The sequence below is a fragment of the Ascidia mentula genome (genome assembly GCF_947561715.1).
Source record: "Ascidia mentula chromosome 3 unlocalized genomic scaffold, kaAscMent1.1 SUPER_3_unloc_1, whole genome shotgun sequence".
Classification (NCBI taxonomy): domain Eukaryota; kingdom Metazoa; phylum Chordata; class Ascidiacea; order Phlebobranchia; family Ascidiidae; genus Ascidia; species Ascidia mentula.
Window position 1 is genome coordinate 49,457 of NW_028113720.1, and position 24,232 is coordinate 73,688.

Consider the following 24,232-nt stretch of genomic DNA (forward strand, 5'->3'; position numbering starts at 1 on the left):
AACGCCACGGGTGGCGGAGAGGTGGGGCGCCAAGGGCTGCGAAAGGCCCAGTCGCCGTGGCTTGCACTGGCGTGGCGGCCGTCGCGCTTTAGGAACGAAGTACAACTGTTCCGTGGCGCGGCGGGTGGCCTGCATCGCCGCTTTGCAACGAACTTAGGCTTGGGGAGTATGAGCAAATCGAGAAATGGCCTGCGTCGCGTGACCGCTTAGTACAGGAAAAAACTGCAGAAAATCAAAGCCGGACTGGTGGCGAGGACATGTCGCGACCCAAAATTAATAGCTTAGAAAGTCTGTGGAAATGTGGAAAAAGTTGTAAGAGAGAACTTGTTTGCAGAATGCAAGACGAAAATTTTTTATGACCCTCACTCAAAATGCAGGTGTGCTGTAAGCTTACAACTCGACCACCCGTGGCTTCAAAATTTGTGGACTTCGATTTTATGACAAAGCGTCGATTTTCCGTTAAGGCGATAAATATAAACAATTGCAAAACAAGTAGTAAATGAAACTTTTATCGCAACGTACCGAAATTGTTGGAAAGCAGTAACAAGCAGTAAAGTTACATGTAAAGTTACAAGGCAGCAGTTTACCAATCAAGGCCTCCAGCTGCGCAGATAATTGGTTTGGGTTCGTTTTCGCCTCTCAACCAAATTACACTCAAAATCGAGGGATTGAGTGAAACAACAAACTTGTCGCTCGAATTTACTTGACAGAACAAACTTTTCAAAAAAATTGAATAAAATAAGTTAAGTTGTAAATGGCTACGCGTGGTAGCGGGGCGCGACGATTGCGTTTCCCGCAGATAAAGTGGCGGCGGCGCCGGTCTGCGCAATATTATTATTGAATTGAAAGGTTCCAAATGATTCTCCCTCGCAACAAGCGGGTGGCTCTGAAAAGAGCCGTTCTGTTGTTGAGTCGGGCGATCGATCGATCGCTTGCTCACTTGGAGCTGGTGTACTTGGTGACGGCCTTGGTACCTTCGGACACTGCGTGCTTGGCCAACTCGCCGGGCAAGAGCAGGCGGACCGCGGTTTGGATCTCGCGACTGCTCACCGTTGAACGCTTGTTGTACAGGGCCAAGCGCGACGCCTCACCAGCGATGCGCTCAAACACGTCGCTCACAAACGAGTTCATGATGTTCATGGCGCGGCTCGAGATTCCGGTGTCGGGATGTACCTGCTTGAGCACCTTGTACACGTAGATGCTGAAGCTTTCCTTTCGCTTACGCCTGCGCTTCTTGTGCTTGTCGGCGGGCGTCTGCTTCTTCACTGCCTTCTTTGTGCCTTTGCTGGCTGCCATTTTCGCGGTTAAATTTTTTTTTCAAACAACACGAATGTGTGAAGCTCCCCGTGTCGGACCGTATTTATATTTGCCACATGCAAATGAGCATTCGAAGCGTGCAGCCAATGGAATAAGCCGAATGGAGGATCGTTGTTGCGATTGGCCGCCGGGCATGCAAATAAGCCATTGTTGAAATTTGAACAAACCAGACTACATAGCCAATCAAAAATGTTTCACTAACTTCCTCGATTTCGATTGGTTGTCGACCGATCGGCTTCGACAAAATCGAGTAGCTATAAAACCACGACCGAAGCGTGCGCGAGCATTCGATCGAATTCGTTTTTTACTTCAGTTACGTTTACTACCGAAGCAAATAAACAGCAAGCATGTCAGGCAGAGGCAAAGGAGGAGGCAAGTCCAAGGCAAAGCCAAAGAGCAGGTCGTCCCGTGCTGGACTGCAATTTCCCGTAGGCCGTGTTCACCGACTTTTGCGACAAGGTCACTACTCAGAGCGTGTTGGTGCCGGTGCGCCAGTGTACTTGGCCGCCGTCCTCGAGTACCTCAGCGCTGAGGTGCTAGAATTGGCCGGCAACGCGGCCCGTGACAACAAGAAGACTCGTATCATCCCGCGTCACCTGCAGTTGGCCATCCGCAACGACGAGGAACTCAACAAGTTGCTCGGCTCGGTTACCATTGCACAGGGCGGCGTGCTGCCAAACATCCAAGCCGTACTTTTGCCCAAAAAGACCTCGAAGAAGGCGTAAGGGCAAGGGAGCTCGCGCAACCATTAACGGCTCTTTTCAGAGCCACCCAATTTTTATGAATAAGAGAAAACTTGTGCCTTGCTGCCGTTTCGCTACTCATCAAATATACCCAAATAAATATATCCCTTGCAACACAACGCTGCGGCTGCGGCGGCGGCGGCCACCACCATGACATTTTTTAACCCAAAATTTCCCTCCACCAATCACCACCCGCTGTTTCGTCACGCACTCTGAATATCGTGACGCAGGTCTACGCAAAAACGAACTAACTACTAGAACTAGACACCCACATTCATTCAGATTTATCCAAATTTCTCTTTAGCCAATAATTAGGTGGCTCTGAAAAGAGCCGTTTCGTTTAGTTGGCGCCCGCCCGCCCCCCTGCTGTGCTTAGGCACGTTCACCGCGAATTCGCCGTGCCAGCTGGATGTCCTTGGGCATGATCGTCACCCGTTTCGCGTGGATCGCACACAAGTTGGTGTCCTCGAAGAGCCCGACCAGGTAGGCTTCGCTGGCCTCCTGCAGGGCCATCACGGCGCTGCTCTGGAAGCGGAGATCGGTCTTGAAGTCCTGCGCGATCTCGCGCACCAGCCTCTGGAAGGGCAGCTTGCGGATGAGAAGCTCGGTCGACTTCTGGTAACGCCTGATCTCACGCAAAGCCACGGTTCCCGGTCGGTAACGATGGGGCTTCTTCACACCCCCGGTTGCTGGTGCACTTTTGCGAGCGGCCTTGGTGGCCAGCTGCTTGCGCGGTGCCTTGCCACCGGTAGATTTGCGAGCGGTTTGCTTGGTTCTTGCCATCTTTTTTGAACGGTCTCGTCGGTACTTCTTCAGTAAACGAATGATGCCCACCGGCCGTTCGGACGGCTTTATATACTTTCGCGCCGCTTTCCTATTGGCCCGCGCTAAATTCACCCTTCAACCAATCGGCGCCTGGCTTTGTTTGCCGCCGCCGCCGGCAAGAACAAAACGCGAAGGGCCACCTCTCAAAACCGGGAACAAAAAACAACTCACACGCCAAGTAACCAAACTATTCTCTCACGATTAAAGTGTGGGTGGCCCTGAAAAGGGCCGATTGCTGATGTTGTGGTCGCGAAACCGAGACGAGCTCAACCGCCGAATCCGTAGTGTGCGTCCCTGGCGTTTCAACGCGTACACCACGTCGAGCGCGGTGACGGTCTTCCTTTTGGCGTGCTCGGTGTAAGTGACGGCGTCCCGAATGACGTTCTCAAGGAAGACCTTGAGCACGCCGCGAGTCTCCTCGTAGATAAGTCCCGAGATACGCTTCACACCGCCACGACGTGCGAGACGCCTGATCGCCGGCTTGGTAATGCCTTGGATGTTGTCTCGAAGTACTTTGCGATGACGCTTTGCGCCTCCCTTTCCCAGTCCTTTTCCTCCTTTGCCTCGTCCTGACATGATGATGAGTAACGCGCTATTTGCTCGATTGAAACAAGTGACACGAATTGGAAATCGCCCGGCCCACCGCGACTAAGTAGCCAGTTTTCGTACCTCCGCGAAACAAAACAGAAAAATTCGTCCGTTTGGGGCGCCAAAGAGCATACTTAAAGGTAGTCAGTCAGTCGGTCGGCCTGCCGGCCCGCCCTCCCTCCCTCCGTCTGGCCGGGCACCCCGGCCTTCGTTTTGAGCTGGTGGCTCGCTTCTCTCTTTTGCACAAAGTTGAGTGGCCCTGAAAAGAGCCGTTTGTTATGATGCGGACCCCCCGCCGACTTCGGTGCTCACTTTTTCGCTGCCGGCTTCTTGGCACTGGGCTTCTTTGCCGGTTTTTTGGCGGCCGGCTTTTTGGCCTTCACTGCGCTCTTTTTGGCAGGCGATTTCTTTCCAGCCGCTGCCTTTTTGCTCGCAGGTTTCTTTGCGGCTGACTTTTTCGGCGACGCGGTCTTTTTGGCGGCAGTCTTCTTGCTGCTGGAAGCAGGCTTCTTGGCCGCGGCCTTTTTGCCAGCCGACTTCTTGGTGCCGGTCTCCTTCTTCGTCGCTGCTGCGGCCGGCTTCTTGGCAACCGCTTGCTTTGGCTTCTTTGCCTTGGTCTTCTTCTTTGGCGCTTCGGCCGAGGCCTTGCTGGCAAGCTTGAAGGAGCCAGAAGCGCCCACGCCCTTGGTGCGGGTAAGCACGTCTTGCGTCACCATTCGCTTCAAAGCCAACTTGATGTGACTTTCGGGCGTGTTGCTCACCTTGTAGTTGGCCTTGACGTATTTGACGATGGCTTGGCGAGACGAGCCGTTGCGTTCCTTCAGCTGCGCGATGGCAGCCTTAATCATCACCGCGTAGGTGGGGTGTGCCGCGGGCGCGGCGGGCTTCCTGCTGCTTTGCTTCTTCGAGTCCGTCATGATTCTTGATGATCTCTTGGGTAAGTAAGTAACTCGACGTGAGTGCGTGCGTAGGTGCTTCCAAAGTGAAGAAATAGCTTTTGGCAGCCGCGAGACAACGCCGTCCTTTTTTAGAGCGTTTACGGACCAACGCGAAACGATGTTTGCCACCGTCGTTGTATCGGTCGGTAGACTTGCTGGTATTGTGCTAGCAATCAAGAAGTACGGTCGTCGTACGTTTGGTACACGCGCGCATTCGCAACGATTGCTGTACAGGGGCCTAGTGCGATGCCTCACCCAATTACCCACGCGAACTCAGGTCATCGCGACCACCGCTAACGCCACGGGTGGCGGAGAGGTGGGGCGCCAAGGGCTGCGAAAGGCCCAGTCGCCGTGGCTTGCACTGGCGTGGCGGCCGTCGCGCTTTAGGAACGAAGTACAACTGTTCCGTGGCGCGGCGGGTGGCCTGCATCGCCGCTTTGCAACGAACTTAGGCTTGGGGAGTATGAGCAAATCGAGAAATGGCCTGCGTCGCGTGACCGCTTAGTACAGGAAAAAACTGCAGAAAATCAAAGCCGGACTGGTGGCGAGGACATGTCGCGACCCAAAATTAATAGCTTAGAAAGTCTGTGGAAATGTGGAAAAAGTTGTAAGAGAGAACTTGTTTGCAGAATGCAAGACGAAAATTTTTTATGACCCTCACTCAAAATGCAGGTGTGCTGTAAGCTTACAACTCGACCACCCGTGGCTTCAAAATTTGTGGACTTCGATTTTATGACAAAGCGTCGATTTTCCGTTAAGGCGATAAATATAAACAATTGCAAAACAAGTAGTAAATGAAACTTTTATCGCAACGTACCGAAATTGTTGGAAAGCAGTAACAAGCAGTAAAGTTACATGTAAAGTTACAAGGCAGCAGTTTACCAATCAAGGCCTCCAGCTGCGCAGATAATTGGTTTGGGTTCGTTTTCGCCTCTCAACCAAATTACACTCAAAATCGAGGGATTGAGTGAAACAACAAACTTGTCGCTCGAATTTACTTGACAGAACAAACTTTTCAAAAAAATTGAATAAAATAAGTTAAGTTGTAAATGGCTACGCGTGGTAGCGGGGCGCGACGATTGCGTTTCCCGCAGATAAAGTGGCGGCGGCGCCGGTCTGCGCAATATTATTATTGAATTGAAAGGTTCCAAATGATTCTCCCTCGCAACAAGCGGGTGGCTCTGAAAAGAGCCGTTCTGTTGTTGAGTCGGGCGATCGATCGATCGCTTGCTCACTTGGAGCTGGTGTACTTGGTGACGGCCTTGGTACCTTCGGACACTGCGTGCTTGGCCAACTCGCCGGGCAAGAGCAGGCGGACCGCGGTTTGGATCTCGCGACTGCTCACCGTTGAACGCTTGTTGTACAGGGCCAAGCGCGACGCCTCACCAGCGATGCGCTCAAACACGTCGCTCACAAACGAGTTCATGATGTTCATGGCGCGGCTCGAGATTCCGGTGTCGGGATGTACCTGCTTGAGCACCTTGTACACGTAGATGCTGAAGCTTTCCTTTCGCTTACGCCTGCGCTTCTTGTGCTTGTCGGCGGGCGTCTGCTTCTTCACTGCCTTCTTTGTGCCTTTGCTGGCTGCCATTTTCGCGGTTAAATTTTTTTTTCAAACAACACGAATGTGTGAAGCTCCCCGTGTCGGACCGTATTTATATTTGCCACATGCAAATGAGCATTCGAAGCGTGCAGCCAATGGAATAAGCCGAATGGAGGATCGTTGTTGCGATTGGCCGCCGGGCATGCAAATAAGCCATTGTTGAAATTTGAACAAACCAGACTACATAGCCAATCAAAAATGTTTCACTAACTTCCTCGATTTCGATTGGTTGTCGACCGATCGGCTTCGACAAAATCGAGTAGCTATAAAACCACGACCGAAGCGTGCGCGAGCATTCGATCGAATTCGTTTTTTACTTCAGTTACGTTTACTACCGAAGCAAATAAACAGCAAGCATGTCAGGCAGAGGCAAAGGAGGAGGCAAGTCCAAGGCAAAGCCAAAGAGCAGGTCGTCCCGTGCTGGACTGCAATTTCCCGTAGGCCGTGTTCACCGACTTTTGCGACAAGGTCACTACTCAGAGCGTGTTGGTGCCGGTGCGCCAGTGTACTTGGCCGCCGTCCTCGAGTACCTCAGCGCTGAGGTGCTAGAGTTGGCCGGCAACGCGGCCCGTGACAACAAGAAGACTCGTATCATCCCGCGTCACCTGCAGTTGGCCATCCGCAACGACGAGGAACTCAACAAGTTGCTCGGCTCGGTTACCATTGCACAGGGCGGCGTGCTGCCAAACATCCAAGCCGTACTTTTGCCCAAAAAGACCTCGAAGAAGGCGTAAGGGCAAGGGAGCTCGCGCAACCATTAACGGCTCTTTTCAGAGCCACCCAATTTTTATGAATAAGAGAAAACTTGTGCCTTGCTGCCGTTTCGCTACTCATCAAATATACCCAAATAAATATATCCCTTGCAACACAACGCTGCGGCTGCGGCGGCGGCGGCCACCACCATGACATTTTTTAACCCAAAATTTCCCTCCACCAATCACCACCCGCTGTTTCGTCACGCACTCTGAATATCGTGACGCAGGTCTACGCAAAAACGAACTAACTACTAGAACTAGACACCCACATTCATTCAGATTTATCCAAATTTCTCTTTAGCCAATAATTAGGTGGCTCTGAAAAGAGCCGTTTCGTTTAGTTGGCGCCCGCCCGCCCCCCTGCTGTGCTTAGGCACGTTCACCGCGAATTCGCCGTGCCAGCTGGATGTCCTTGGGCATGATCGTCACCCGTTTCGCGTGGATCGCACACAAGTTGGTGTCCTCGAAGAGCCCGACCAGGTAGGCTTCGCTGGCCTCCTGCAGGGCCATCACGGCGCTGCTCTGGAAGCGGAGATCGGTCTTGAAGTCCTGCGCGATCTCGCGCACCAGCCTCTGGAAGGGCAGCTTGCGGATGAGAAGCTCGGTCGACTTCTGGTAACGCCTGATCTCACGCAAAGCCACGGTTCCCGGTCGGTAACGATGGGGCTTCTTCACACCCCCGGTTGCTGGTGCACTTTTGCGAGCGGCCTTGGTGGCCAGCTGCTTGCGCGGTGCCTTGCCACCGGTAGATTTGCGAGCGGTTTGCTTGGTTCTTGCCATCTTTTTTGAACGGTCTCGTCGGTACTTCTTCAGTAAACGAATGATGCCCACCGGCCGTTCGGACGGCTTTATATACTTTCGCGCCGCTTTCCTATTGGCCCGCGCTAAATTCACCCTTCAACCAATCGGCGCCTGGCTTTGTTTGCCGCCGCCGCCGGCAAGAACAAAACGCGAAGGGCCACCTCTCAAAACCGGGAACAAAAAACAACTCACACGCCAAGTAACCAAACTATTCTCTCACGATTAAAGTGTGGGTGGCCCTGAAAAGGGCCGATTGCTGATGTTGTGGTCGCGAAACCGAGACGAGCTCAACCGCCGAATCCGTAGAGTGTGCGTCCCTGGCGTTTCAACGCGTACACCACGTCGAGCGCGGTGACGGTCTTCCTTTTGGCGTGCTCGGTGTAAGTGACGGCGTCCCGAATGACGTTCTCAAGGAAGACCTTGAGCACGCCGCGAGTCTCCTCGTAGATAAGTCCCGAGATACGCTTCACACCGCCACGACGTGCGAGACGCCTGATCGCCGGCTTGGTAATGCCTTGGATGTTGTCTCGAAGTACTTTGCGATGACGCTTTGCGCCTCCCTTTCCCAGTCCTTTTCCTCCTTTGCCTCGTCCTGACATGATGATGAGTAACGCGCTATTTGCTCGATTGAAACAAGTGACACGAATTGGAAATCGCCCGGCCCACCGCGACTAAGTAGCCAGTTTTCGTACCTCCGCGAAACAAAACAGAAAAATTCGTCCGTTTGGGGCGCCAAAGAGCATACTTAAAGGTAGTCAGTCAGTCGGTCGGCCTGCCGGCCCGCCCTCCCTCCCTCCGTCTGGCCGGGCACCCCGGCCTTCGTTTTGAGCTGGTGGCTCGCTTCTCTCTTTTGCACAAAGTTGAGTGGCCCTGAAAAGAGCCGTTTGTTATGATGCGGACCCCCCGCCGACTTCGGTGCTCACTTTTTCGCTGCCGGCTTCTTGGCACTGGGCTTCTTTGCCGGTTTTTTGGCGGCCGGCTTTTTGGCCTTCACTGCGCTCTTTTTGGCAGGCGATTTCTTTCCAGCCGCTGCCTTTTTGCTCGCAGGTTTCTTTGCGGCTGACTTTTTCGGCGACGCGGTCTTTTTGGCGGCAGTCTTCTTGCTGCTGGAAGCAGGCTTCTTGGCCGCGGCCTTTTTGCCAGCCGACTTCTTGGTGCCGGTCTCCTTCTTCGTCGCTGCTGCGGCCGGCTTCTTGGCAACCGCTTGCTTTGGCTTCTTTGCCTTGGTCTTCTTCTTTGGCGCTTCGGCCGAGGCCTTGCTGGCAAGCTTGAAGGAGCCAGAAGCGCCCACGCCCTTGGTGCGGGTAAGCACGTCTTGCGTCACCATTCGCTTCAAAGCCAACTTGATGTGACTTTCGGGCGTGTTGCTCACCTTGTAGTTGGCCTTGACGTATTTGACGATGGCTTGGCGAGACGAGCCGTTGCGTTCCTTCAGCTGCGCGATGGCAGCCTTAATCATCACCGCGTAGGTGGGGTGTGCCGCGGGCGCGGCGGGCTTCCTGCTGCTTTGCTTCTTCGAGTCCGTCATGATTCTTGATGATCTCTTGGGTAAGTAAGTAACTCGACGTGAGTGCGTGCGTAGGTGCTTCCAAAGTGAAGAAATAGCTTTTGGCAGCCGCGAGACAACGCCGTCCTTTTTTAGAGCGTTTACGGACCAACGCGAAACGATGTTTGCCACCGTCGTTGTATCGGTCGGTAGACTTGCTGGTATTGTGCTAGCAATCAAGAAGTACGGTCGTCGTACGTTTGGTACACGCGCGCATTCGCAACGATTGCTGTACAGGGGCCTAGTGCGATGCCTCACCCAATTACCCACACGAACTCAGGTCATCGCGACCACCGCTAACGCCACGGGTGGCGGAGAGGTGGGGCGCCAAGGGCTGCGAAAGGCCCAGTCGCCGTGGCTTGCACTGGCGTGGCGGCCGTCGCGCTTTAGGAACGAAGTACAACTGTTCCGTGGCGCGGCGGGTGGCCTGCATCGCCGCTTTGCAACGAACTTAGGCTTGGGGAGTATGAGCAAATCGAGAAATGGCCTGCGTCGCGTGACCGCTTAGTACAGGAAAAAACTGCAGAAAATCAAAGCCGGACTGGTGGCGAGGACATGTCGCGACCCAAAATTAATAGCTTAGAAAGTCTGTGGAAATGTGGAAAAAGTTGTAAGAGAGAACTTGTTTGCAGAATGCAAGACGAAAATTTTTTATGACCCTCACTCAAAATGCAGGTGTGCTGTAAGCTTACAACTCGACCACCCGTGGCTTCAAAATTTGTGGACTTCGATTTTATGACAAAGCGTCGATTTTCCGTTAAGGCGATAAATATAAACAATTGCAAAACAAGTAGTAAATGAAACTTTTATCGCAACGTACCGAAATTGTTGGAAAGCAGTAACAAGCAGTAAAGTTACATGTAAAGTTACAAGGCAGCAGTTTACCAATCAAGGCCTCCAGCTGCGCAGATAATTGGTTTGGGTTCGTTTTCGCCTCTCAACCAAATTACACTCAAAATCGAGGGATTGAGTGAAACAACAAACTTGTCGCTCGAATTTACTTGACAGAACAAACTTTTCAAAAAAATTGAATAAAATAAGTTAAGTTGTAAATGGCTACGCGTGGTAGCGGGGCGCGACGATTGCGTTTCCCGCAGATAAAGTGGCGGCGGCGCCGGTCTGCGCAATATTATTATTGAATTGAAAGGTTCCAAATGATTCTCCCTCGCAACAAGCGGGTGGCTCTGAAAAGAGCCGTTCTGTTGTTGAGTCGGGCGATCGATCGATCGCTTGCTCACTTGGAGCTGGTGTACTTGGTGACGGCCTTGGTACCTTCGGACACTGCGTGCTTGGCCAACTCGCCGGGCAAGAGCAGGCGGACCGCGGTTTGGATCTCGCGACTGCTCACCGTTGAACGCTTGTTGTACAGGGCCAAGCGCGACGCCTCACCAGCGATGCGCTCAAACACGTCGCTCACAAACGAGTTCATGATGTTCATGGCGCGGCTCGAGATTCCGGTGTCGGGATGTACCTGCTTGAGCACCTTGTACACGTAGATGCTGAAGCTTTCCTTTCGCTTACGCCTGCGCTTCTTGTGCTTGTCGGCGGGCGTCTGCTTCTTCACTGCCTTCTTTGTGCCTTTGCTGGCTGCCATTTTCGCGGTTAAATTTTTTTTTCAAACAACACGAATGTGTGAAGCTCCCCGTGTCGGACCGTATTTATATTTGCCACATGCAAATGAGCATTCGAAGCGTGCAGCCAATGGAATAAGCCGAATGGAGGATCGTTGTTGCGATTGGCCGCCGGGCATGCAAATAAGCCATTGTTGAAATTTGAACAAACCAGACTACATAGCCAATCAAAAATGTTTCACTAACTTCCTCGATTTCGATTGGTTGTCGACCGATCGGCTTCGACAAAATCGAGTAGCTATAAAACCACGACCGAAGCGTGCGCGAGCATTCGATCGAATTCGTTTTTTACTTCAGTTACGTTTACTACCGAAGCAAATAAACAGCAAGCATGTCAGGCAGAGGCAAAGGAGGAGGCAAGTCCAAGGCAAAGCCAAAGAGCAGGTCGTCCCGTGCTGGACTGCAATTTCCCGTAGGCCGTGTTCACCGACTTTTGCGACAAGGTCACTACTCAGAGCGTGTTGGTGCCGGTGCGCCAGTGTACTTGGCCGCCGTCCTCGAGTACCTCAGCGCTGAGGTGCTAGAGTTGGCCGGCAACGCGGCCCGTGACAACAAGAAGACTCGTATCATCCCGCGTCACCTGCAGTTGGCCATCCGCAACGACGAGGAACTCAACAAGTTGCTCGGCTCGGTTACCATTGCACAGGGCGGCGTGCTGCCAAACATCCAAGCCGTACTTTTGCCCAAAAAGACCTCGAAGAAGGCGTAAGGGCAAGGGAGCTCGCGCAACCATTAACGGCTCTTTTCAGAGCCACCCAATTTTTATGAATAAGAGAAAACTTGTGCCTTGCTGCCGTTTCGCTACTCATCAAATATACCCAAATAAATATATCCCTTGCAACACAACGCTGCGGCTGCGGCGGCGGCGGCCACCACCATGACATTTTTTAACCCAAAATTTCCCTCCACCAATCACCACCCGCTGTTTCGTCACGCACTCTGAATATCGTGACGCAGGTCTACGCAAAAACGAACTAACTACTAGAACTAGACACCCACATTCATTCAGATTTATCCAAATTTCTCTTTAGCCAATAATTAGGTGGCTCTGAAAAGAGCCGTTTCGTTTAGTTGGCGCCCGCCCGCCCCCCTGCTGTGCTTAGGCACGTTCACCGCGAATTCGCCGTGCCAGCTGGATGTCCTTGGGCATGATCGTCACCCGTTTCGCGTGGATCGCACACAAGTTGGTGTCCTCGAAGAGCCCGACCAGGTAGGCTTCGCTGGCCTCCTGCAGGGCCATCACGGCGCTGCTCTGGAAGCGGAGATCGGTCTTGAAGTCCTGCGCGATCTCGCGCACCAGCCTCTGGAAGGGCAGCTTGCGGATGAGAAGCTCGGTCGACTTCTGGTAACGCCTGATCTCACGCAAAGCCACGGTTCCCGGTCGGTAACGATGGGGCTTCTTCACACCCCCGGTTGCTGGTGCACTTTTGCGAGCGGCCTTGGTGGCCAGCTGCTTGCGCGGTGCCTTGCCACCGGTAGATTTGCGAGCGGTTTGCTTGGTTCTTGCCATCTTTTTTGAACGGTCTCGTCGGTACTTCTTCAGTAAACGAATGATGCCCACCGGCCGTTCGGACGGCTTTATATACTTTCGCGCCGCTTTCCTATTGGCCCGCGCTAAATTCACCCTTCAACCAATCGGCGCCTGGCTTTGTTTGCCGCCGCCGCCGGCAAGAACAAAACGCGAAGGGCCACCTCTCAAAACCGGGAACAAAAAACAACTCACACGCCAAGTAACCAAACTATTCTCTCACGATTAAAGTGTGGGTGGCCCTGAAAAGGGCCGATTGCTGATGTTGTGGTCGCGAAACCGAGACGAGCTCAACCGCCGAATCCGTAGAGTGTGCGTCCCTGGCGTTTCAACGCGTACACCACGTCGAGCGCGGTGACGGTCTTCCTTTTGGCGTGCTCGGTGTAAGTGACGGCGTCCCGAATGACGTTCTCAAGGAAGACCTTGAGCACGCCGCGAGTCTCCTCGTAGATAAGTCCCGAGATACGCTTCACACCGCCACGACGTGCGAGACGCCTGATCGCCGGCTTGGTAATGCCTTGGATGTTGTCTCGAAGTACTTTGCGATGACGCTTTGCGCCTCCCTTTCCCAGTCCTTTTCCTCCTTTGCCTCGTCCTGACATGATGATGAGTAACGCGCTATTTGCTCGATTGAAACAAGTGACACGAATTGGAAATCGCCCGGCCCACCGCGACTAAGTAGCCAGTTTTCGTACCTCCGCGAAACAAAACAGAAAAATTCGTCCGTTTGGGGCGCCAAAGAGCATACTTAAAGGTAGTCAGTCAGTCGGTCGGCCTGCCGGCCCGCCCTCCCTCCCTCCGTCTGGCCGGGCACCCCGGCCTTCGTTTTGAGCTGGTGGCTCGCTTCTCTCTTTTGCACAAAGTTGAGTGGCCCTGAAAAGAGCCGTTTGTTATGATGCGGACCCCCCGCCGACTTCGGTGCTCACTTTTTCGCTGCCGGCTTCTTGGCACTGGGCTTCTTTGCCGGCTTTTTGGCGGCCGGCTTTTTGGCCTTCACTGCGCTCTTTTTGGCAGGCGATTTCTTTCCAGCCGCTGCCTTTTTGCTCGCAGGTTTCTTTGCGGCTGACTTTTTCGGCGACGCGGTCTTTTTGGCGGCAGTCTTCTTGCTGCTGGAAGCAGGCTTCTTGGCCGCGGCCTTTTTGCCAGCCGACTTCTTGGTGCCGGTCTCCTTCTTCGTCGCTGCTGCGGCCGGCTTCTTGGCAACCGCTTGCTTTGGCTTCTTTGCCTTGGTCTTCTTCTTTGGCGCTTCGGCCGAGGCCTTGCTGGCAAGCTTGAAGGAGCCAGAAGCGCCCACGCCCTTGGTGCGGGTAAGCACGTCTTGCGTCACCATTCGCTTCAAAGCCAACTTGATGTGACTTTCGGGCGTGTTGCTCACCTTGTAGTTGGCCTTGACGTATTTGACGATGGCTTGGCGAGACGAGCCGTTGCGTTCCTTCAGCTGCGCGATGGCAGCCTTAATCATCACCGCGTAGGTGGGGTGTGCCGCGGGCGCGGCGGGCTTCCTGCTGCTTTGCTTCTTCGAGTCCGTCATGATTCTTGATGATCTCTTGGGTAAGTAAGTAACTCGACGTGAGTGCGTGCGTAGGTGCTTCCAAAGTGAAGAAATAGCTTTTGGCAGCCGCGAGACAACGCCGTCCTTTTTTAGAGCGTTTACGGACCAACGCGAAACGATGTTTGCCACCGTCGTTGTATCGGTCGGTAGACTTGCTGGTATTGTGCTAGCAATCAAGAAGTACGGTCGTCGTACGTTTGGTACACGCGCGCATTCGCAACGATTGCTGTACAGGGGCCTAGTGCGATGCCTCACCCAATTACCCACGCGAACTCAGGTCATCGCGACCACCGCTAACGCCACGGGTGGCGGAGAGGTGGGGCGCCAAGGGCTGCGAAAGGCCCAGTCGCCGTGGCTTGCACTGGCGTGGCGGCCGTCGCGCTTTAGGAACGAAGTACAACTGTTCCGTGGCGCGGCGGGTGGCCTGCATCGCCGCTTTGCAACGAACTTAGGCTTGGGGAGTATGAGCAAATCGAGAAATGGCCTGCGTCGCGTGACCGCTTAGTACAGGAAAAAACTGCAGAAAATCAAAGCCGGACTGGTGGCGAGGACATGTCGCGACCCAAAATTAATAGCTTAGAAAGTCTGTGGAAATGTGGAAAAAGTTGTAAGAGAGAACTTGTTTGCAGAATGCAAGACGAAAATTTTTTATGACCCTCACTCAAAATGCAGGTGTGCTGTAAGCTTACAACTCGACCACCCGTGGCTTCAAAATTTGTGGACTTCGATTTTATGACAAAGCGTCGATTTTCCGTTAAGGCGATAAATATAAACAATTGCAAAACAAGTAGTAAATGAAACTTTTATCGCAACGTACCGAAATTGTTGGAAAGCAGTAACAAGCAGTAAAGTTACATGTAAAGTTACAAGGCAGCAGTTTACCAATCAAGGCCTCCAGCTGCGCAGATAATTGGTTTGGGTTCGTTTTCGCCTCTCAACCAAATTACACTCAAAATCGAGGGATTGAGTGAAACAACAAACTTGTCGCTCGAATTTACTTGACAGAACAAACTTTTCAAAAAAATTGAATAAAATAAGTTAAGTTGTAAATGGCTACGCGTGGTAGCGGGGCGCGACGATTGCGTTTCCCGCAGATAAAGTGGCGGCGGCGCCGGTCTGCGCAATATTATTATTGAATTGAAAGGTTCCAAATGATTCTCCCTCGCAACAAGCGGGTGGCTCTGAAAAGAGCCGTTCTGTTGTTGAGTCGGGCGATCGATCGATCGCTTGCTCACTTGGAGCTGGTGTACTTGGTGACGGCCTTGGTACCTTCGGACACTGCGTGCTTGGCCAACTCGCCGGGCAAGAGCAGGCGGACCGCGGTTTGGATCTCGCGACTGCTCACCGTTGAACGCTTGTTGTACAGGGCCAAGCGCGACGCCTCACCAGCGATGCGCTCAAACACGTCGCTCACAAACGAGTTCATGATGTTCATGGCGCGGCTCGAGATTCCGGTGTCGGGATGTACCTGCTTGAGCACCTTGTACACGTAGATGCTGAAGCTTTCCTTTCGCTTACGCCTGCGCTTCTTGTGCTTGTCGGCGGGCGTCTGCTTCTTCACTGCCTTCTTTTTTTTTTTTTTTTTTTTTTTTTTTTTTTTTTTTTTTTTATTCGGGCAACGTAAATAACGACCACGAATTAAAGCAACAGGCGTAATAAACTGAGCGGTTAAAGTTTAACTGAGGTGGGAGACGGCGTAAAAATAAAGGTTTGGGCACTAACGGAGTTGCGATAAAGCGCGAATAAACGATTGTGATAAATCACAATGTTGTGTTGTAGTCCTCCGGGAATTTGATTCCACAAGGGCATGCAACTCTGGCGGTCGCATAGAAACGGCCACAGTTGCAATGGATGTGGAGCCTTTCGCACTGTGGATTTGGACAACGGTTTCCATTGTAGGATGCTTGTGGTGTCCATTTGTTGCAGGGGCACCTCCTGTGGATTGTTTTGCACTTGCACGTATATAGTTGTTCATCAGTTGGGAAGATAACTCGACAGCATTTTGTATATTGTTTTGGGGGTGATGGGGTTTTCTTTCTTTTATTCTTTCGTCTTGATGTTGTTGATTTAACTGGAGTCGAGGTCGATGGAATTTCGTCGTTGGTAGAGTATCTAATTGCGGGTGGAAGAAGGGTTGGGTCGATATGTTGAACTGGTGGCTGGAGCTTTGGTCGGTTTCGGAGTGGTGTAGGGACGTAAGCTGGGGATGTTGGCGGATACATATGGATGTTTGGTGCGTTTCTGTCCGGCGTTATATATGATGCGTCTTCGGGTGTGGTAGTGGTTGTGGCTGTTGTGTGGGAGTTCTCTTCTTCCGATGAGGATGAGGATGTTTCCTCCTCCTCGTCACCAGTTGTGTTTGGGTCTTCGTCCATTGGTTCTTTACTAGTTTCTTTCTTCTTCTTTTTCTCAGCTAGTACGTGACATTCGGGTTTGTTATGCCCGTCTGTCTTGCAGTAGTCACAATGGGGAGGCTGTGATGTATGAAAAGCTGACACTAGGTGTTCCCCCAGTTTGAGGTCCCTAGGGATAGGGTTCTTTTGTAATACTGATCTCTTCATGATAAAGGCTCGTTTTCCGTTGCTTATGTGGTATTGGTCGTACAGCCTCCAACCCCTTGACACTGGCGCGTAGCGACTCAGCAATGTCTGGATTGGTTGCTGCTTTATTTTAGGAGGTACATAACTTAGTACGACCCTCTCCTCGTCATTGGTCCACGCGTTCGCGTAGACCGCCGACGAGGAGTCAGTGATCTTCTTTGCTAATTTTTTGGCTTGCGCCTCGTTGGTTGTGTAAAACACGGCTTTTCCATTAGGAAGAAGCGTAATCCCATGTAAGTTGCTTATAGCAAAGTTTAACGATTTTAGCAAGTCATAGATTCCCTCCCGGTTCAGCCCGGGGTTGAATCTTGCCTCAACTTCTCCTTCTCGCTCTATGCGGAAGGGGTCATCTTCCGGGTTATCAACATTAGTGGCGGCAACGGCCGCATAAGAGGGGCCAGCAGTGGCACTCGCCATAAAGTTAGTGTGCCCAGACTATAAGGCTGGTTGTAGCAAGTCTCACCTCGGATTTGTGGTGCCGTCCTACGTTCCAGGTGTCCCGGATGATATAGTTCAGATAATCCGTAATCCAAAAAGTTCGACGTGCTATCTGACACTGCCTTCTTCTCTCCTTTACTTCTTCACTGCCTTCTTTGTGCCTTTGCTGGCTGCCATTTTCGCGCGGTTAAATTTTTTTTTCAAACAACACGAATGTGTGAAGCTCCCCGTGTCGGACCGTATTTATATTTGCCACATGCAAATGAGCATTCGAAGCGTGCAGCCAATGGAATAAGCCGAATGGAGGATCGTTGTTGCGATTGGCCGCCGGGCATGCAAATAAGCCATTGTTGAAATTTGAACAAACCAGACTACATAGCCAATCAAAAATGTTTCACTAACTTCCTCGATTTCGATTGGTTGTCGACCGATCGGCTTCGACAAAATCGAGTAGCTATAAAACCACGACCGAAGCGTGCGCGAGCATTCGATCGAATTCGTTTTTTACTTCAGTTACGTTTACTACCGAAGCAAATAAACAGCAAGCATGTCAGGCAGAGGCAAAGGAGGAGGCAAGTCCAAGGCAAAGCCAAAGAGCAGGTCGTCCCGTGCTGGACTGCAATTTCCCGTAGGCCGTGTTCACCGACTTTTGCGACAAGGTCACTACTCAGAGCGTGTTGGTGCCGGTGCGCCAGTGTACTTGGCCGCCGTCCTCGAGTACCTCAGCGCTGAGGTGCTAGAGTTGGCCGGCAACGCGGCCCGTGACAACAAGAAGACTCGTATCATCCCGCGTCACCTGCAGTTGGCCATCCGCAACGACGAGGAACTCAACAAGTTGCTCGGCTCGGTTACCATTGCACAGGGCGGCGTGCTGCCAAACATCCAAGCCGTACTTTTGCCCAAAAAGACCTCGAAGAAGGCGTAAGGGCAAGGGAGCTCGCGCAACCATTAACGGCTCTTTTCAGAGCCACCCAATTTTTATGAATAAGAGAAAACTTGTGCCTTGCTGCCGTTTCGCTACTCATCAAATATACCCAAATAAATATATCCCTTGCAACACAACGCTGCGGCTGCGGCGGCGGCGGCCACCACCATGACATTTTTTAACCCAAAATTTCCCTCCACCAATCACCACCCGCTGTTTCGTCACGCACTCTGAATATCGTGACGCAGGTCTACGCAAAAACGAACTAACTACTAGAACTAGACACCCACATTCATTCAGATTTATCCAAATTTCTCTTTAGCCAATAATTAGGTGGCTCTGAAAAGAGCCGTTTCGTTTAGTTGGCGCCCGCCCGCCCCCCTGCTGTGCTTAGGCACGTTCACCGCGAATTCGCCGTGCCAGCTGGATGTCCTTGGGCATGATCGTCACCCGTTTCGCGTGGATCGCACACAAGTTGGTGTCCTCGAAGAGCCCGACCAGGTAGGCTTCGCTGGCCTCCTGCAGGGCCATCACGGCGCTGCTCTGGAAGCGGAGATCGGTCTTGAAGTCCTGCGCGATCTCGCGCACCAGCCTCTGGAAGGGCAGCTTGCGGATGAGAAGCTCGGTCGACTTCTGGTAACGCCTGATCTCACGCAAAGCCACGGTTCCCGGTCGGTAACGATGGGGCTTCTTCACACCCCCGGTTGCTGGTGCACTTTTGCGAGCGGCCTTGGTGGCCAGCTGCTTGCGCGGTGCCTTGCCACCGGTAGATTTGCGAGCGGTTTGCTTGGTTCTTGCCATCTTTTTTGAACGGTCTCGTCGGTACTTCTTCAGTAAACGAATGATGCCCACCGGCCGTTCGGACGGCTTTATATACTTTCGCGCCGCTTTCCTATTGGCCCGCGCTAAATTCACCCTTCAACCAATCGGCGCCTGGCTTTGTTTGCCGCCGCCGCCGGCAAGAACAAAACGCGAAGGGCCACCTCTCAAAACCGGGAACAAAAAACAACTCACACGCCAAGTAACCAAACTATTCTCTCACGATTAAAGTGTGGGTGGCCCTGAAAAGGGCCGATTGCTGATGTTGTGGTCGCGAAACCGAGACGAGCTCAACCGCCGAATCCGTAGAGTGTGCGTCCCTGGCGTTTCAACGCGTACACCACGTCGAGCGCGGTGACGGTCTTCCTTTTGGCGTGCTCGGTGTAAGTGACGGCGTCCCGAATGACGTTCTCAAGGAAGACCTTGAGCACGCCGCGAGTCTCCTCGTAGATAAGTCCCGAGATACGCTTCACACCGCCACGACGTGCGAGACGCCTGATCGCCGGCTTGGTAATGCCTTGGATGTTGTCTCGAAGTACTTTGCGATGACGCTTTGCGCCTCCCTTTCCCAGTCCTTTTCCTCCTTTGCCTCGTCCTGACATGATGATGAGTAACGCGCTATTTGCTCGATTGAAACAAGTGACACGAATTGGAAATCGCCCGGCCCACCGCGACTAAGTAGCCAGTTTTCGTACCTCCGCGAAACAAAACAGAAAAATTCGTCCGTTTGGGGCGCCAAAGAGCATACTTAAAGGTAGTCAGTCAGTCGGTCGGCCTGCCGGCCCGCCCTCCCTCCCTCCGTCTGGCCGGGCACCCCGGCCTTCGTTTTGAGCTGGTGGCTCGCTTCTCTCTTTTGCACAAAGTTGAGTGGCCCTGAAAAGAGCCGTTTGTTATGATGCGGACCCCCCGCCGACTTCGGTGCTCACTTTTTCGCTGCCGGCTTCTTGGCACTGGGCTTCTTTGCCGGTTTTTTGGCGGCCGGCTTTTTGGCCTTCACTGCGCTCTTTTTGGCAGGCGATTTCTTTCCAGCCGCTGCCTTTTTGCTCGCAGGTTTCTTTGCGGCTGACTTTTTCGGCGACGCGGTCTTTTTGGCGGCAGTCTTCTTGCTGCTGGAAGCAGGCTTCTTGGCCGCGGCCTTTTTGCCAGCCGACTTCTTGGTGCCGGTCTCCTTCTTCGTCGCTGCTGCGGCCGGCTTCTTGGCAACCGCTTGCTTTGGCTTCTTTGCCTTGGTCTTCTTCTTTGGCGCTTCGGCCGAGGCCTTGCTGGCAAGCTTGAAGGAGCCAGAAGCGCCCACGCCCTTGGTGCGGGTAAGCACGTCTTGCGTCACCATTCGCTTCAAAGCCAACTTGATGTGACTTTCGGGCGTGTTGCTCACCTTGTAGTTGGCCTTGACGTATTTGACGATGGCTTGGCGAGACGAGCCGTTGCGTTCCTTCAGCTGCGCGATGGCAGCCTTAATCATCACCGCGTAGGTGGGGTGTGCCGCGGGCGCGGCGGGCTTCCTGCTGCTTTGCTTCTTCGAGTCCGTCATGATTCTTGATGATCTCTTGGGTAAGTAAGTAACTCGACGTGAGTGCGTGCGTAGGTGCTTCCAAAGTGAAGAAATAGCTTTTGGCAGCCGCGAGACAACGCCGTCCTTTTTTAGAGCGTTTACGGACCAACGCGAAACGATGTTTGCCACCGTCGTTGTATCGGTCGGTAGACTTGCTGGTATTGTGCTAGCAATCAAGAAGTACGGTCGTCGTACGTTTGGTACACGCGCGCATTCGCAACGATTGCTGTACAGGGGCCTAGTGCGATGCCTCACCCAATTACCCACGCGAACTCAGGTCATCGCGACCACCGCTAACGCCACGGGTGGCGGAGAGGTGGGGCGCCAAGGGCTGCGAAAGGCCCAGTCGCCGTGGCTTGCACTGGCGTGGCGGCCGTCGCGCTTTAGGAACGAAGTACAACTGTTCCGTGGCGCGGCGGGTGGCCTGCATCGCCGCTTTGCAACGAACTTAGGCTTGGGGAGTATGAGCAAATCGAGAAATGGCCTGCGTCGCGTGACCGCTTAGTACAGGAAAAAACTGCAGAAAATCAAAGCCGGACTGGTGGCGAGGACATGTCGCGACCCAAAATTAATAGCTTAGAAAGTCTGTGGAAATGTGGAAAAAGTTGTAAGAGAGAACTTGTTTGCAGAATGCAAGACGAAAATTTTTTATGACCCTCACTCAAAATGCAGGTGTGCTGTAAGCTTACAACTCGACCACCCGTGGCTTCAAAATTTGTGGACTTCGATTTTATGACAAAGCGTCGATTTTCCGTTAAGGCGATAAATATAAACAATTGCAAAACAAGTAGTAAATGAAACTTTTATCGCAACGTACCGAAATTGTTGGAAAGCAGTAACAAGCAGTAAAGTTACATGTAAAGTTACAAGGCAGCAGTTTACCAATCAAGGCCTCCAGCTGCGCAGATAATTGGTTTGGGTTCGTTTTCGCCTCTCAACCAAATTACACTCAAAATCGAGGGATTGAGTGAAACAACAAACTTGTCGCTCGAATTTACTTGACAGAACAAACTTTTCAAAAAAATTGAATAAAATAAGTTAAGTTGTAAATGGCTACGCGTGGTAGCGGGGCGCGACGATTGCGTTTCCCGCAGATAAAGTGGCGGCGGCGCCGGTCTGCGCAATATTATTATTGAATTGAAAGGTTCCAAATGATTCTCCCTCGCAACAAGCGGGTGGCTCTGAAAAGAGCCGTTCTGTTGTTGAGTCGGGCGATCGATCGATCGCTTGCTCACTTGGAGCTGGTGTACTTGGTGACGGCCTTGGTACCTTCGGACACTGCGTGCTTGGCCAACTCGCCGGGCAAGAGCAGGCGGACCGCGGTTTGGATCTCGCGACTGCTCACCGTTGAACGCTTGTTGTACAGGGCCAAGCGCGACGCCTCACCAGCGATGCGCTCAAACACGTCGCTCACAAACGAGTTCATGATGTTCATGGCGCGGCTCGAGATTCCGGTGTCGGGATGTACCTGCTTGAGCACCTTGTACACGTAGATGCTGAAGCTTTCCTTTCGCTTACGCCTGCGCTTCTTGTGCTTGTCGGCGGGCGTCTGCTTCTTCACTGCCTTCTTTGTGCCTTTGCTGGCTGCCATTTTCGCGGTTAAATTTTTTTTTCAAACAACACGAATGTGTGAAGCTCCCCGTGTCGGACCGTATTTATATTTGCCACATGCAAATGAGCATTCGAAGCGTGCAGCCAATGGAATAAGCCGAATGGAGGATCGTTGTTGCGATTGGCCGCCGGGCATGCAAATAAGCCATTGTTGAAATTTGAACAAACCAGACTACATAGCCAATCAAAAATGTTTCACTAACTTCCTCGATTTCGATTGGTTGTCGACCGATCGGCTTCGACAAAATCGAGTAGCTATAAAACCACGACCGAAGCGTGCGCGAGCATTCGATCGAATTCGTTTTTTACTTCAGTTACGTTTACTACCGAAGCAAATAAACAGCAAGCATGTCAGGCAGAGGCAAAGGAGGAGGCAAGTCCAAGGCAAAGCCAAAGAGCAGGTCGTCCCGTGCTGGACTGCAATTTCCCGTAGGCCGTGTTCACCGACTTTTGCGACAAGGTCACTACTCAGAGCGTGTTGGTGCCGGTGCGCCAGTGTACTTGGCCGCCGTCCTCGAGTACCTCAGCGCTGAGGTGCTAGAGTTGGCCGGCAACGCGGCCCGTGACAACAAGAAGACTCGTATCATCCCGCGTCACCTGCAGTTGGCCATCCGCAACGACGAGGAACTCAACAAGTTGCTCGGCTCGGTTACCATTGCACAGGGCGGCGTGCTGCCAAACATCCAAGCCGTACTTTTGCCCAAAAAGACCTCGAAGAAGGCGTAAGGGCAAGGGAGCTCGCGCAACCATTAACGGCTCTTTTCAGAGCCACCCAATTTTTATGAATAAGAGAAAACTTGTGCCTTGCTGCCGTTTCGCTACTCATCAAATATACCCAAATAAATATATCCCTTGCAACACAACGCTGCGGCTGCGGCGGCGGCGGCCACCACCATGACATTTTTTAACCCAAAATTTCCCTCCACCAATCACCACCCGCTGTTTCGTCACGCACTCTGAATATCGTGACGCAGGTCTACGCAAAAACGAACTAACTACTAGAACTAGACACCCACATTCATTCAGATTTATCCAAATTTCTCTTTAGCCAATAATTAGGTGGCTCTGAAAAGAGCCGTTTCGTTTAGTTGGCGCCCGCCCGCCCCCCTGCTGTGCTTAGGCACGTTCACCGCGAATTCGCCGTGCCAGCTGGATGTCCTTGGGCATGATCGTCACCCGTTTCGCGTGGATCGCACACAAGTTGGTGTCCTCGAAGAGCCCGACCAGGTAGGCTTCGCTGGCCTCCTGCAGGGCCATCACGGCGCTGCTCTGGAAGCGGAGATCGGTCTTGAAGTCCTGCGCGATCTCGCGCACCAGCCTCTGGAAGGGCAGCTTGCGGATGAGAAGCTCGGTCGACTTCTGGTAACGCCTGATCTCACGCAAAGCCACGGTTCCCGGTCGGTAACGATGGGGCTTCTTCACACCCCCGGTTGCTGGTGCACTTTTGCGAGCGGCCTTGGTGGCCAGCTGCTTGCGCGGTGCCTTGCCACCGGTAGATTTGCGAGCGGTTTGCTTGGTTCTTGCCATCTTTTTTGAACGGTCTCGTCGGTACTTCTTCAGTAAACGAATGATGCCCACCGGCCGTTCGGACGGCTTTATATACTTTCGCGCCGCTTTCCTATTGGCCCGCGCTAAATTCACCCTTCAACCAATCGGCGCCTGGCTTTGTTTGCCGCCGCCGCCGGCAAGAACAAAACGCGAAGGGCCACCTCTCAAAACCGGGAACAAAAAACAACTCACACGCCAAGTAACCAAACTATTCTCTCACGATTAAAGTGTGGGTGGCCCTGAAAAGGGCCGATTGCTGATGTTGTGGTCGCGAAACCGAGACGAGCTCAACCGCCGAATCCGTAGAGTGTGCGTCCCTGGCGTTTCAACGCGTACACCACGTCGAGCGCGGTGACGGTCTTCCTTTTGGCGTGCTCGGTGTAAGTGACGGCGTCCCGAATGACGTTCTCAAGGAAGACCTTGAGCACGCCGCGAGTCTCCTCGTAGATAAGTCCCGAGATACGCTTCACACCGCCACGACGTGCGAGACGCCTGATCGCCGGCTTGGTAATGCCTTGGATGTTGTCTCGAAGTACTTTGCGATGACGCTTTGCGCCTCCCTTTCCCAGTCCTTTTCCTCCTTTGCCTCGTCCTGACATGATGATGAGTAACGCGCTATTTGCTCGATTGAAACAAGTGACACGAATTGGAAATCGCCCGGCCCACCGCGACTAAGTAGCCAGTTTTCGTACCTCCGCGAAACAAAACAGAAAAATTCGTCCGTTTGGGGCGCCAAAGAGCATACTTAAAGGTAGTCAGTCAGTCGGTCGGCCTGCCGGCCCGCCCTCCCTCCCTCCGTCTGGCCGGGCACCCCGGCCTTCGTTTTGAGCTGGTGGCTCGCTTCTCTCTTTTGCACAAAGTTGAGTGGCCCTGAAAAGAGCCGTTTGTTATGATGCGGACCCCCCGCCGACT

The 24,232-nt window shown here is 52.8% G+C and overlaps 22 protein-coding genes and 1 pseudogene across 22 annotated transcripts; 5 read left to right on the plus strand and 18 right to left on the minus strand.

The window, feature by feature from the left end:
• Positions 1-936: 936 nt before the first annotated feature.
• LOC145916804 (histone H2B.2-like) lies at positions 937-1,305 on the minus strand. The gene has a single exon (XM_083002881.1). It carries the CDS (start codon positions 1,294-1,296, stop codon positions 937-939), a length of 360 nt encoding a protein of 119 aa, XP_082859007.1. The 5' UTR covers positions 1,297-1,305.
• Positions 1,306-1,664: 359 nt separating this feature from the next.
• LOC145916818 (histone H2AX) lies at positions 1,665-2,042 on the plus strand. Its single transcript, XM_083002894.1, has one exon. It carries the CDS (start codon positions 1,665-1,667, stop codon positions 2,040-2,042), a length of 378 nt encoding a protein of 125 aa, XP_082859020.1.
• A 390-nt stretch (positions 2,043-2,432) lies between these two features.
• Positions 2,433-2,843, minus strand: LOC145916754 (histone H3). The gene has a single exon (XM_083002831.1). It carries the CDS (start codon positions 2,841-2,843, stop codon positions 2,433-2,435), a length of 411 nt encoding a protein of 136 aa, XP_082858957.1.
• Positions 2,844-3,151: 308 nt separating this feature from the next.
• On the minus strand, positions 3,152-3,461 carry LOC145916782 (histone H4-like; annotated as a pseudogene).
• A 320-nt stretch (positions 3,462-3,781) lies between these two features.
• LOC145916792 (histone H1-like) lies at positions 3,782-4,390 on the minus strand. Its single transcript, XM_083002869.1, has one exon. The coding sequence runs from the start codon at positions 4,388-4,390 to the stop codon at positions 3,782-3,784; it is 609 nt and encodes a 202-aa protein (XP_082858995.1).
• Positions 4,391-5,642: 1,252 nt separating this feature from the next.
• On the minus strand, positions 5,643-6,011 carry LOC145916803 (histone H2B.2-like). The gene has a single exon (XM_083002880.1). The coding sequence runs from the start codon at positions 6,000-6,002 to the stop codon at positions 5,643-5,645; it is 360 nt and encodes a 119-aa protein (XP_082859006.1). The 5' UTR covers positions 6,003-6,011.
• Positions 6,012-6,370: 359 nt separating this feature from the next.
• Positions 6,371-6,748, plus strand: LOC145916817 (histone H2AX). Its single transcript, XM_083002893.1, has one exon. It carries the CDS (start codon positions 6,371-6,373, stop codon positions 6,746-6,748), a length of 378 nt encoding a protein of 125 aa, XP_082859019.1.
• Positions 6,749-7,138: 390 nt separating this feature from the next.
• LOC145916753 (histone H3) lies at positions 7,139-7,549 on the minus strand. The gene has a single exon (XM_083002830.1). It carries the CDS (start codon positions 7,547-7,549, stop codon positions 7,139-7,141), a length of 411 nt encoding a protein of 136 aa, XP_082858956.1.
• A 308-nt stretch (positions 7,550-7,857) lies between these two features.
• LOC145916768 (histone H4) lies at positions 7,858-8,169 on the minus strand. Its single transcript, XM_083002846.1, has one exon. The coding sequence runs from the start codon at positions 8,167-8,169 to the stop codon at positions 7,858-7,860; it is 312 nt and encodes a 103-aa protein (XP_082858972.1).
• A 320-nt stretch (positions 8,170-8,489) lies between these two features.
• On the minus strand, positions 8,490-9,098 carry LOC145916786 (histone H1-like). The gene has a single exon (XM_083002862.1). The coding sequence runs from the start codon at positions 9,096-9,098 to the stop codon at positions 8,490-8,492; it is 609 nt and encodes a 202-aa protein (XP_082858988.1).
• A 1,252-nt stretch (positions 9,099-10,350) lies between these two features.
• On the minus strand, positions 10,351-10,719 carry LOC145916802 (histone H2B.2-like). Its single transcript, XM_083002879.1, has one exon. It carries the CDS (start codon positions 10,708-10,710, stop codon positions 10,351-10,353), a length of 360 nt encoding a protein of 119 aa, XP_082859005.1. The 5' UTR covers positions 10,711-10,719.
• A 359-nt stretch (positions 10,720-11,078) lies between these two features.
• On the plus strand, positions 11,079-11,456 carry LOC145916816 (histone H2AX). The gene has a single exon (XM_083002892.1). The coding sequence runs from the start codon at positions 11,079-11,081 to the stop codon at positions 11,454-11,456; it is 378 nt and encodes a 125-aa protein (XP_082859018.1).
• Positions 11,457-11,846: 390 nt separating this feature from the next.
• LOC145916758 (histone H3) lies at positions 11,847-12,257 on the minus strand. Its single transcript, XM_083002836.1, has one exon. It carries the CDS (start codon positions 12,255-12,257, stop codon positions 11,847-11,849), a length of 411 nt encoding a protein of 136 aa, XP_082858962.1.
• Positions 12,258-12,565: 308 nt separating this feature from the next.
• On the minus strand, positions 12,566-12,877 carry LOC145916767 (histone H4). Its single transcript, XM_083002845.1, has one exon. It carries the CDS (start codon positions 12,875-12,877, stop codon positions 12,566-12,568), a length of 312 nt encoding a protein of 103 aa, XP_082858971.1.
• A 320-nt stretch (positions 12,878-13,197) lies between these two features.
• LOC145916791 (histone H1-like) lies at positions 13,198-13,806 on the minus strand. Its single transcript, XM_083002868.1, has one exon. It carries the CDS (start codon positions 13,804-13,806, stop codon positions 13,198-13,200), a length of 609 nt encoding a protein of 202 aa, XP_082858994.1.
• A 3,606-nt stretch (positions 13,807-17,412) lies between these two features.
• LOC145916815 (histone H2AX) lies at positions 17,413-17,790 on the plus strand. The gene has a single exon (XM_083002891.1). The coding sequence runs from the start codon at positions 17,413-17,415 to the stop codon at positions 17,788-17,790; it is 378 nt and encodes a 125-aa protein (XP_082859017.1).
• Positions 17,791-18,180: 390 nt separating this feature from the next.
• On the minus strand, positions 18,181-18,591 carry LOC145916751 (histone H3). Its single transcript, XM_083002829.1, has one exon. It carries the CDS (start codon positions 18,589-18,591, stop codon positions 18,181-18,183), a length of 411 nt encoding a protein of 136 aa, XP_082858955.1.
• A 308-nt stretch (positions 18,592-18,899) lies between these two features.
• Positions 18,900-19,211, minus strand: LOC145916766 (histone H4). Its single transcript, XM_083002843.1, has one exon. It carries the CDS (start codon positions 19,209-19,211, stop codon positions 18,900-18,902), a length of 312 nt encoding a protein of 103 aa, XP_082858969.1.
• A 320-nt stretch (positions 19,212-19,531) lies between these two features.
• Positions 19,532-20,140, minus strand: LOC145916789 (histone H1-like). The gene has a single exon (XM_083002866.1). It carries the CDS (start codon positions 20,138-20,140, stop codon positions 19,532-19,534), a length of 609 nt encoding a protein of 202 aa, XP_082858992.1.
• A 1,252-nt stretch (positions 20,141-21,392) lies between these two features.
• Positions 21,393-21,761, minus strand: LOC145916801 (histone H2B.2-like). The gene has a single exon (XM_083002878.1). It carries the CDS (start codon positions 21,750-21,752, stop codon positions 21,393-21,395), a length of 360 nt encoding a protein of 119 aa, XP_082859004.1. The 5' UTR covers positions 21,753-21,761.
• Positions 21,762-22,120: 359 nt separating this feature from the next.
• LOC145916814 (histone H2AX) lies at positions 22,121-22,498 on the plus strand. The gene has a single exon (XM_083002890.1). The coding sequence runs from the start codon at positions 22,121-22,123 to the stop codon at positions 22,496-22,498; it is 378 nt and encodes a 125-aa protein (XP_082859016.1).
• Positions 22,499-22,888: 390 nt separating this feature from the next.
• LOC145916750 (histone H3) lies at positions 22,889-23,299 on the minus strand. The gene has a single exon (XM_083002828.1). It carries the CDS (start codon positions 23,297-23,299, stop codon positions 22,889-22,891), a length of 411 nt encoding a protein of 136 aa, XP_082858954.1.
• A 308-nt stretch (positions 23,300-23,607) lies between these two features.
• On the minus strand, positions 23,608-23,919 carry LOC145916765 (histone H4). Its single transcript, XM_083002842.1, has one exon. It carries the CDS (start codon positions 23,917-23,919, stop codon positions 23,608-23,610), a length of 312 nt encoding a protein of 103 aa, XP_082858968.1.
• Positions 23,920-24,232: the final 313 nt, after the last annotated feature.